General features: G+C 34.0%; 1 protein-coding gene across 1 annotated transcript; it reads left to right on the top strand.

The window, feature by feature from the left end:
* Positions 1-6,427: 6,427 nt before the first annotated feature.
* On the top strand, positions 6,428-7,333 carry LOC113278707. The gene has a single exon (XM_026527473.1). It carries the CDS (start codon positions 6,428-6,430, stop codon positions 7,331-7,333), a length of 906 nt encoding a protein of 301 aa, XP_026383258.1.
* The last annotated feature ends 4,652 nt before the right edge of the window (positions 7,334-11,985 follow it).

Genomic DNA, 11,985 nt, shown 5'->3' with positions numbered 1-11,985 from the left:
TCAAGCTAACATATACGAAGTTGAATCTAGTACATAATCAAGCGACTCTTAAAATGAGTTTTGATTCACTAAAATATGACAACCAAACTTGGCGTACCAACGCTTGGTGGGTTCAACCGAGCTATGCTCTAACACTTTCGCATTTTGGTTCATGTATTGTTCATTAATGTTTGTCAATAATCGTTTGTCAAATGGATTTTGAAACGAACAAATCGGAAGTTCTTAATTTTGGGTGAATTTTTTCATTCTTAAATTTGGGTGGTGGAATTGTTCAATTTTATTTTATAAAATCAAATGGAAAATTAACAAGAAAACTCGCAGCTTATATATGTATTTGTTGTGTTATTCGGAATTTAACTGTTCGGGTTCGTAATTGGCTGATGCTGCATGCTTATCTTAGGGCTCTTGATGTTCCATGCTTGAGATTAACAATTAATATTTTGAAAATCTACTATTGGAAATACTTTAGAATCACAATTTGTTTTATTGGAGATTTATCGTCTAGAATTGCATGATAATTATTAATGTTGAATGACATAAAAAAATAAAAAATAGTGGAATCTTAGCCTCAGTATTCTCAATACTCTTGATATCAACTTTCAATTGAATATACTACTTTTAGTTTTAGAATTTAAATCTAGAATCGAATCTTTATAAGTCTGAGAATCGAATTCTTATTTACCAGTCCAAATCTATATCATCTCACTTGAAGATTTTGGTTGGAAAATATTTTTAGGCCTGTAATACTTTACTTCTTTACAAGTACTAGGAGCATCTATTCCTTCATATCCCAGACCTCATGTATCACGATAATTTTACAATAAATATGAACTAATGGTTTACTGCTAAAAAAGTGCTTACAAAGATGAATTTATAATCAAACAGAGATTTGTAACGCTTTTCATTCGTTATAAATACGCAGTTACAAAAAATAGTTGGAAAAAATGACTTTCAGTCGTTGAAGGTCTTTTGCAAGCACAACCAATATCGACTGCTTTTGCGACAGACTGTTCTTCTCTGCGACTGACTTGAACATGTCTTTGTTTTTGATCTTCTTCTTCACCAGCATAGCAGGATACTTTCCTGCAATTCTTTGCGATTTCCCAAACCTCTCGATGTTTCTTGTTATGACTCCCTAAACTCTATATATACACGACAAGACCATAAAATCTTCACAAAATCTTTTATTCTCCTCTCTTGTGAGCTACAAAATTTCCTTTTATTTTCCCACGCGACTATTAGCTGTCAAACTTCTCTCGTTAAACCAAAAGTAACTGTTAATAGACATACTTAATTTTGGAGATGATATTCTTTCAAATTAAACAAAATATCCTCATTGTTTTCAACATTAAATCCCGAGAATATTGTTTTACCTTGTTTTATCAAAAATCAATTCAAAACTCCCTTTTATACGATTCTGAGTCAATACACTTCCTGTTTTATCTACACAAGTTTATCCCAATCAAGTTCCAGCCAAAACCCCGACTAACTCTCGCTCAAAATATCCACAACTTTATCCCAATAACATTTTTCTGGGGCATCTCCAACATACTTCTGGGGTGTCTTTAGTAATTTCTCTCAGGAACACTTTTTGAGCCAATTTCTCCGCAAAAGATTATTTCTCCAAAAACGCATACAAAGACATAAAATACCATAATAAGTACAAAAATGAGCACTAACAAAATAGATAACAAAGATCAAATTAGATACAAAAGCGTTTCTATTAAACAAAGCACTTCTGCTCATGTCTAGAAAGCAACACCTTTAAACAAAGATGGAAAGAACAGAACCCGTCGAGCTCCAATACAGGTGGATCCACTAAAAGGTAACATGAATAGTTACATTCCTTATGTTACTAAGTATGGCCTTTTGTTTGAGCACTGCTCGGTCGAACTCGCAAGTGTTGCTATCTCAAGCTTGTTTGTCAAGTTTAGTAGATCAAAACTATATACTTGATTTCTAGTCTACCTATAGCTATGTCTCGGATTAGGATAGAAGTGTGCAGTTGAGCATTAGACTTCACGACGTTTACCAATTGAAGAAGAAGATCTACTGAAAAGCTCGGAGGAACTTCATCAACAAAAGGTATATGGATACTAAAACTTATCAATCACTAAAAAGTCTATTCTATTATAAATATTCTATCTTCTAATGAGACTAACTGTATTTGAAGGAAATAACTCTGAAAAAGAAGCTAGGCTTCAAAACCTAATTCTGCTTGGGAAAACCCTCGTATGACTGATGAAGATTCATTTGATGAGTTTAATCACAAAGTGTCTGAAATTGTTAATGCATCATTTGCATTGGGTAAGACTATTCCTGAAAAGGATATTATGATGAAGATTCTCATATCTCTACCATCTAGATACGGTTCTAAGAAACATCCCATCGTTGAAGGAAACAACCTTGAAACACTTTCCAGAAATACTCTTACTGGAAAGCTAAAGATTTTTTTATCTTAAAGGAGTAAAAGAGAAAAATTTCACGTGTCTTGCAATCATGTTGTTGCACCTGATGTAAATTCTCTATTTCCTGAATTGATTGATATTAAGGATGAAAATTGTTTTAATTCAACACTTTAACTGTTTGTATAATAGTTAAAGAAAAAGAAAGTCTCGTAAAAAATCCTCCTTGTCAATCAATGAAATGGATAGGAAAGTTCATAAATCTTTTCTTTTATGGGCTAAAGTTAATAATCCTTCTCATTTTACTCCTTTTGATATTTGTGATAGATCTGAAATTCATAATACTCCTTCAAGGCCACAAGCTAGTATTCATAAATCTGGTACTGAGAATTCCAGTAGAAGATTCAGTTATCAACCAAATTTTAACTCCTGAAGTTCAACAAGTCAGTATTACATCTCAAACAAAGTTTGTGGGAGGGAGATTCAATCTCTTGGACTCAATTGTAAATAATGATCTAAAAGGTAATGAGCAAGAAAAATCAGTTGAATCAGTAATTTTAGAAGTTCCTCAAATATTGAAGATTGTTGAAGATAATAATTTACAAAATAGCAGTGTGAAATTTGTCAGTGGATCAAATGGTATTGTCTCTAATACCCCAATCCAAATTACTTCATGGTCAAAAGTAGTGGAGAAAGAAAATGTCACCTCATCATCTGATAATGCTTCTACTTCAACAAATGTTTATGACAGAATAAAGGTTAATGCTCCAGCACCATTAAACAACAAATATAACTTTAGAAAGAATCCTGGTAATGGAGGTACCAGGAATCCGCCACCTAAATAATGAAGATAAGTTTTTGGAATATATGGGGCCTTAAAAGAGTAAGGGCTCAAGATAAACTTTGGTCTTTAGTAAATCAGTTTAATCCTTCTTTAGTCTGGGTTGCAGAACCTAAAATAAATTGTAGTCCTTCTTTTTGCAACAAACTGAATCTCCCAAGAATGCAAAGTATGGTGATTCATAACTCAATTTCAGATAATAAAGGAAACATTTGGTTGTTTTGGAATAAAAAATTAACTCAACCTCAAGTTATTTCAGTTTATAGTCAAATGATTATTGTCAGTGTTGGTGATGTTTTAGTATCAGGTGTTCATGCTCATGTCAAAGTTACTCAAAGAAGATTTCTTTGGTCTGAAATAGAGATGATAAATGCTCTAAATAAACCTTGGATTTTATTGGGTGACTTCAATGCAGTATTAAGTCTTGAAGAAAAAGTTGGTGGCAGACTTCCAAATAGAACTGCAACGTTGGAATTCAATGATTGCTTAAATAATTGTGAACGACTCCAAGCTCCTAGAACTGGTTTATAATTTACATGGTCTAATTGTCAACATGGAAGTAGAAGAATTCTTTGCAACTTAGATAGAGTTGTTTTTAATCAAAAGTGGTTGTAAATTTATAGTGATTGGGGTTATAAAGTTGGATTGAGAATAGTATCAGATCATGATCCTCTCTTGGGTGGTTGTGCAAGCATACGTAAACCTACAAATATTCCCAGAAAATTTCAGAAGATGTGGATCAGCCATCCAAATTTTTCACAAGTTGTTAAAGAATGCTGGAATATTCATGTAGAAGGTAATCCTCCATATAAATTTATGCACAAATTGAAGGAACTTAAAAAGGTACTAAATGAGTGGAATTGGAGTGTATTTGGAGATGTGAAAGTTAAAATACAAGAAGCTGAAGAGAAAGTTAAAGATGCAATAATATTATCTGATTCAAATCCAGCTGACACTGAATTGCTTGATCAACTTGGTCAAGCTCAAAATGAGCATGATAATAGAGAAACACAACAAAGTACATTATTGAGGCGAAAACCCAGGGTCAAATGGATAACTGAAGGTTCTGCTAATACAAATTTCTTTCACACAAACATGCAGATTAGAAACTCTAAAAACTTAATTAGTGAATTTGAAGATGAAGATGGAAATGTGTTGGCTGATCAAAACCAGATAGCAGATTCTTTAGTAAATCATTTTCAAAAAAAAGTTTCAATATCAACCTATTCAAATTGTTGAAGAATTATTGGATGTTATTCCTAATGTGATTACAGAAGAAGATCAAACTAAATTGGATGTTATTCCAAGTGATGAAGAGATAAAGAACATTGTTTTTTCTATGGATCCAGAGAGTGCACCAGGACCTGATGGCTTTTCAGGAATTTTTTACAAAAATTGTTGGGATATAATTCAAACTGATCTTGTAAATGCTATCCAATTCTTCTGGAGAAAAAAATTCATTCCAAAGGGGATGAATTCAAATTTCTTAGTATTGCTGCCAAAAACTCAAGGAGCAAGAACTGCAAACCAATTTAGACCCATTGGCCTAAGTAATGTCATATTCAAGATTTTCACAAAAATAATTACATCAAGAATAAGTCGTCTTATGGAGAAGTTGATATCACCTCAGCAAGCTGCCTACATCAAAGGCAGAAGTATTCATGAGCAGGTTTTGTTAGCTTCAGAGTTAATAAATGAAATGAAATTTAAAAGAAGAGGTGGCAATATTGGAATCAAACTGGACATATCTCAAGCATATGACTCAGTTGGCTGGGATTTTCTGATCAAAGTATTACAGAAGTATGGCTTTTCTTCTAACTGGTGTTCATGGTTAATTACTTTGCTTGAACAAGCTAAGCTCTCTGTAATGGTGAATGGTGGTCCATGTGGGTTTTTCTCAGTTGGGAGAGGTTTAAAGCAAGGGGATCCTTTGTCCCCAATACTCTTTGTCTTGATGGAAGATGTGTTGAGTAGAAACATTTCAGCTCTAGTAGAGAAAGGTAAATTCCAACCAATAGTAATCAAAAAAGGGATACATCCATCCCATTTGTTTTTTGCAGATGATGTCTTCATCTTTTGTAATGGTGCAAAGAAGAGTATTTCAAGCTTACTTCAATTGCTAGATGAATATCAAGCTAGTTCAGGTCAAATCATCAATAAAGCCAAAACTAAGTGTTTTGTAGATGGTGCATCTCAACTAAGGAAGCAGATAATCAGTGAAGCAGTTAACATGGAATTATCAAATTTCCCTGATAAATACTTGGATGTTCTTCTTGCTCCTGGTAAAATCACTTCTGCAATGGTGTGGTCAATTGTTGAAATATTGCAGAGTAAGTTAGCTGCATGGAAACATAAAATGTTATTCTTCAGTGACAGATTGGTTTTAGTCAAACATGTTTTATGCAGTGTGCCCATATACAACATGTCCATCTACAAATGGTCGTCTTCTGTCATTAAAGTATGTGAAAACTCATAAGGAACTTTCTATGGACTGGTGACAGTGATTCTAGAAAATATAAAAGCTTGGAGAAAGGTTTGCACCCCTTATGAAGAAGGTGGTCTTTGCATTAGAAGGCTTGAAGTTATCAATAAATCTCTTTTGATGAAGATGATGTGGAGGATTTTAAATTCAAAAGAAGAATGGGCATTATTTTTTCATGCAAAATTCCAGGACAAGCAGGGGAAATGGACCACTAATTGGAAGCAATCATCTGTATGGAAGGGATTAAAATGGGCTTGGGATCATCTCAAAAAATATGTTAGGTGGTGTATTGGTAACTAAACTCAAATCTCAGTCTGGAATGACATTTGGTATGGGGAATTTCCTTTACTAAATGTAGTTGGCTTGAATGATTATGTCAAGAAAAATATTTACATGAAAGTCAATAAATTACTGCAGAACAACAAATGTGTTATACCAGATGAAATTAAAAAACTTATTTCTATAAATGCATTGCCTGACTTTAGTGGTGGAAAGGATCAAAAAATATGGGGTGCAGATAGAAATGGAAAATTTATTACTAAGATTGCAGTAGAGAAGATTAGAGCTAAAGAACCACCTCTTGCATGGACTAAATTCATTTGGCAGGCTTTCTTACATCCTGGAATTTCTTGCAATATTTGGAAACTGTAGCAGGGCATATATGTTGACGATGAAATTATGAAACAAAAGGGATTTGAAATGGCATCAACATGTTGCATCTGTATGGAGGAGCAAGACAGTATAGATCATACTTTCTGGAAATGTAAGTTCGGCATTTCTATATGGAACTGGTTAAATGAAATTTTTGCTTTCAAAAATCCATCTTCTTTTGAAGATATTTACAAGGCTGCTAAAAATAAAAGTCCTCTGGTAAAAGAAATTTGGCTTACTGCTTCTTGTGATACCTTAACAGATTTATGGTTCCAAAGAAATGAGAAGTTATTTGAAGAAAAGAAGCCTAATATCAATAGATTTAAAAGCAGAATTTTTCAGCTAGTTTATGAGGGTGGTTATAGAACAACAGGTAACAGATGGGGCCAAAACTATGACAGTCAGATTATGTCTTTTTGCATGCTTGGTGTTAGTAACATTAAGTACAGTGGGATTACAGAATGCTACTGGAAGTCTCCAACAAGTGGGTATACTCTCTTCTGTTGTGATGGCTCATCATTTGGAAATCCAGGCTCTGCAGGTTTTGGAATTATTGCAAGGGATAATGAATGTCAGGTGATAGGTACTCTAATTGGTGGACTTGCTATTACCACTAATTTCATAGCTGAGTTATATGCAATCTTGTGTGCCTTGAAATGGGCAGTGTGCTCGAACTGCAAAAAGGTAATTGTTCAATCTGATTCCCTAACTGTAATCAATTTATTTAAACAAGAAAATGCGCCTTGGTTCATTAGATCAAGATGGGTGAAAGTATTACAAGGGTTTGAAGATATTCAGTTTTATCAAGTTTTCAGAGAAGTCAATTTTTTTGCTGACAGTTTAGACAAAAAAGGTGCAAGACTGAATGCTGGTGAAAGAATTGTACACATGAGAAGACCTTCATTTATCAAAAGGATTGAAATGCCAGGAGTGGTTTATCACAGATTTCACTAAGTCTGCTTCAAAAAATGTTGTGTTATAGCTAGTATCAGTAAGCTCTTTTCTGTTGTAATTTGAGTTTTCTTAAGTCAGTCCTGTAATTTTGTGGCTTTTGCCTTTTTTTCAATAAAAATATATGATTCAGCAAAAAAAAAAGATAGGAAAGTTCACAAAGACTGTGATGTTGGAACTTGTTCCAAGTGCTGCGGATATGGTCATCATATCTCTGTTTGTCCCAATAAGGAGTTCAGTGAGAAAACCAAAGCATGGATGGAAACTCTTGACTATTGTTCCGAGGAAGAAGCCTGTGAAAGTTCTCTCACATATTTTTCTGATAATCACACTTGTATCTCTAACAACTCTGATTATTCCATGATAAACAATCTAACTTCCTCGGAAGAAAAATTGATCTCTTGACCAAAAAATTTGTGTTCGATGAAGATTATGTTTCAACTGGAGAAGGAATCATGGATTAAAATAATTGAAAATCTGAACTGGAAAACTTAAGACAAGAAAACACAATATCTCGCGGTTGTGATCATAAGAAGAAGGATCGATTTTTTTCGAAAAATTCTTTTAAAATCAATCAGCATGTTACTCCTAAAAATATGTCACAGTCAAACTCTTCTTGTAAAGAGAAAAACCTGATAAAGTACAAGGACACAACATATCCTCCTAAGTCTTCCTTGTGTAAAAACCAGGATCGCCTAAAGTTGGATTGCACATCAACGACAAAGGTTCTTTAAAAGTATTCTTCTAATACTTTACTATATCAGAAGAAGATAATAAAATATCATAAGATATTAACACCACTTTCGAAGGAGATGTTCGGGACCATTCATGGTCTGCAAAAATCGATAAGCAAAGCGTGCAAAATGTTTTGGAAAAATAAGATATCCTCTATTAGCCATTTTTCTATGATGAATAATCAGAGACAAGGAACAGGGAAAACACCTTTTCCTCTTGAGAAACCACATGATCCTTCATTTGATGGGAGAAATTACATTTTGTAATAGTTTCTAAGGTTGTTTTTCTCTGCCCCTGGATAAGAACCACAACCTCAAAGAGGGGTGAGAAAGGTTGTTCCTAGAGTATCATGCTTGTTAAGCTATTTTATGTAAATATGCTCTCATGACTAACTTGTTTTTAGTTTTTCTTTTTCATGCTCTAAATTCGTTTATTGAGCTAAGGACCTTTTTCATGTGATTCTGATCGTGAATATAATATGCACGTATCCTAGGTATGTGTACGAATTTGCTTTACATAATTTGTCTGACAAAGCATATCTGGGTATCCAAAATATTTTTAGGGTTTTGATCAAAGGTCATTTTGGGAAATTATTCCTTACCTGCTTCTTTTTAAGGTTAAAGGTTTCATTTCACAAGAAAGCATTTCATTTACCTTTATCATGTCCTTATCAAGAAAGGAAATGATATCTGGACTGTTCTCTTTCCTTCTAAGAAAGTTCGTTTTGATTCTTCTGATAGCGAGATAGGTCAAGAAAAACGTAAATCCTCTTCTTGTGAGAATCCCTCAATCTATCATCTTGATAAGCTTTCACTAACTATGTATCTTATTTTGGAACAAGTACATGCTCTGAATGATGAACTTGAATCTTCAACCAAAAGACTTGAACATAAGATCGATAGTCTCGAATCCAGGATTGATCTAATCGAAGATGAACTTCATGAATACAGGGAATATGAGATGAATCTTCTAAAGTAAGTGAAATATTTTTTTATTGTTTGAAGGTTTAAATAATGTCTATGAAACTTCTTGTGAGAATTTATTTTTATCTTTAAGAAATATAACTAGGGTTTGGTATAAAAAATATTTTGATTACACATAACTATTTCCAATGATTTTCATCTTGCACTGTTTTTAGTTTTATTTACTTAAATTCTAAATTGTTTGGAAGATGAACTTGTAGTATTTAATTTTATTGGTTTTATATATTGGAAATTTGTTATGAGATATATATGCCTTTACGTTCGCGAATTGTGTTGTTATCTCATACATGCTCAAAAGTTAAGTCTATTATGTTTTATGCATATAATGATAAAAGATAAAATGAACTTTTTGAGAAAATCTGCAGTACTGATCTTTCCCGGATCCACTAATATGTAAAAGTACTGTATCTACTTCGTAAGTTTTTTTTTATGTTGAGTGATTTCCGACTAAATTAATCTATAAGATCTTCACGTGATTTGTTAATGTCCAAATAAATCCTTCTTTTCTTGTAAAAGTAAGGTCCCTCATGTTTTTATCTTCGGAATGACATCAAATGGGAGAGAGTTCTTAAATGAACTTGTGCTTAATTGTCATATCTTTGTGGGGAGAGCGGTTGTGGAATTTGAAGAGGTGAATTTGTATCTTAATAAACTCCTTGATGAATACACTAAGTTTCGACTATGTGAAATCATCGAAAAAAAGTTGGTATGTTTTCTTTTTATTCATGAATTATCATTTGAGAATTCATTACGATCCCATAGTTTTCGTACCTTTTGAAAAAACGGGGGTCTAACAACCTCACCCAATATTTCGTTTAGGAAATCTGTATGGAAAAACTCCAATAGAATTCCAAGAGAATAAATTAGATAGTCATACTCAATCAATGTAAATATATCCAAGAGTTGTGAGAGTACAACAATTTCATGATGCTCTTACCAGGCCGGCTAATGCTGCGACGGAGGATTTGTTGGCATCTATCAGTGGTGTGGTGAACATCTAGCTGGACGACTTATATCCTACACAGCTTGGGGAGTATGTTGCTTCCGCATCACTTACTCCGTTTCTTAAGCCGAATGGTGGTATACGACCGTTTATTGTTGGTACAATGTAGATATGTATGGTGTCTAAAGTTGCATCTCATTCCGTAGGCAAAGACATGCATGTGTTTGTACCTTGAGGATTTTCAGTTTGGGGTTGGGGTTTCGTGCGGAGGAGAGGCTAGTTTACATTTGGTTAACAAGCTCATTCGGGAAGAAGGTAATTATCATTATATGATTATGTTGCTTGTAGACTTTAAGAATGCCTTTAATTTGGGGAGTCAGTCTGTTATGCTCCAAGAAGTGAGAGCGAGGCGCCCATCCATTTCTAAGTGGGTGGAGTTATGCTATTCTCAACCACCGCGGCTATACACAATGAACTCCATTTGTCGTCTGCCCAAAGTGTTCAACAGGGAGATCCTATTGGTCCCCTTCTTTTTGCTATTACTTTACACTCATTGGTCAAGAAGATTGCGGATCAGTGTTAGCATGATTTGCAATCATGGTATTTAGATGATGGCAAGGTTATTTGGGATACTCTTATGGTTTTCAAGGAGCTAAAAATTATCCAATCTGAGGGAGGTCGCTCGGCCTCCATATAAATATCACCAAGACGGAGGTTTTCTGGCCCTCAGTTGATCCACGAAGTCTTGATGCCTTTCCTTCTCAGATTGGAAGACCTGTAAATGGGGTTAAATTATTGGGTGGTCTGTTGAGACTTGATCATGGGTACTGTAGTTAATTAGTCAAGGCCAGGGTTCTATAGACTATGGAGTTGATGGATGTAATGAAGAGGTTGGAGGATCCTCAGTGTGAACACCATTTATTAAGAAGCTGTGCAGGGTTTCTAAGCTATATTTTTGATGAAGTTCCTCCAAGCTCCTCAGTAGATCTTCGTCTTCAATTGGTGAACGCGGCTCAACTACAAATTCTATCCTAATCCGAGACATAGCTATAAGTAGATTAAAAATCAAGTATATAGTTTTGATCAAATAAACGTGACAAACAATCTTGAGATAGCAACGCTTGCGAGTTCTACGGAGCAATGCTCTAACATTTGGTAATATGAATATTTTTTCCGTTTCCTACACTACAAAGACACCCTTCCTTTAATCTTCTCTGCAATCAATAATAACTTTCCATGTTGAAGAACGTCTGGAATTTTTCGAAACATATCAAAAAGAAGTTTCTCTGAAATACTTATCTTTCATGATTTCTCCCCACACACAGTTCCTATCTCCAAGCAGTTTCCACCCCAATTTAGATATTTGAGCTCTATTTAGGTGAGTCAGAGATCTGATTCATATGCCACCAGTTACTTTTTCATCTAGAAATTTTTCGTTCAACAACCTGTATGGACAAAACCTAATAAAATTTCAAGTTTAACAACTTAATGATCCTTGATAATATGAATATAGAGTTTATATCTCTATCTCTTCTCAATCAGAAAGTTTAGACAATAGAGTCTATGAACCTGATTGATAAGTACTTGGACGATCCCAAAAATAAATATCCAAGATCAATCTAGTTTTTTAGTTGCAGAAAATCCTACACTACACCCCTCATATGATTTCATTAACACTCAACTTATTTTAGATTAACAATCTTAATTTTATTGATGAATCTTTGAACAATCTTACAAGAAAAGATAAAGGAATCAAGAATAACCACTGCTCTATATTTTCTCTCTCATATTTACTTGTTTCTTACTCAAAAAAGATCTCTCCCTCTCCTTTACAACTAAACGACTATTTATAGGGAAATACATAGTGGATAACGGCTAATCTGTCCTTTATTTTCGGATATGGTTTGCGACATTCTCGCAACCTTACAAATGTTAATCTCGCAAACTCTCTAATTTTCGCAGGACCATCACATCTTTCTCATGATTTTAGATGA

The sequence above is a fragment of the Papaver somniferum genome, chromosome 5 (genome assembly GCF_003573695.1).
Source record: "Papaver somniferum cultivar HN1 chromosome 5, ASM357369v1, whole genome shotgun sequence".
NCBI classification, from domain to species: Eukaryota; Viridiplantae; Streptophyta; class Magnoliopsida; order Ranunculales; family Papaveraceae; genus Papaver; species Papaver somniferum.
This window is presented reverse-complemented; position numbering and strand designations above follow the sequence as displayed.

Bases quoted from the DNA above. Each gene is read 5' to 3' on its own strand.
- LOC113278707 (XM_026527473.1), top strand. From the start codon at position 6,428: ATGGCATCAACATGTTGCATCTGTATGGAGGAGCAAGACAGTATAGAT.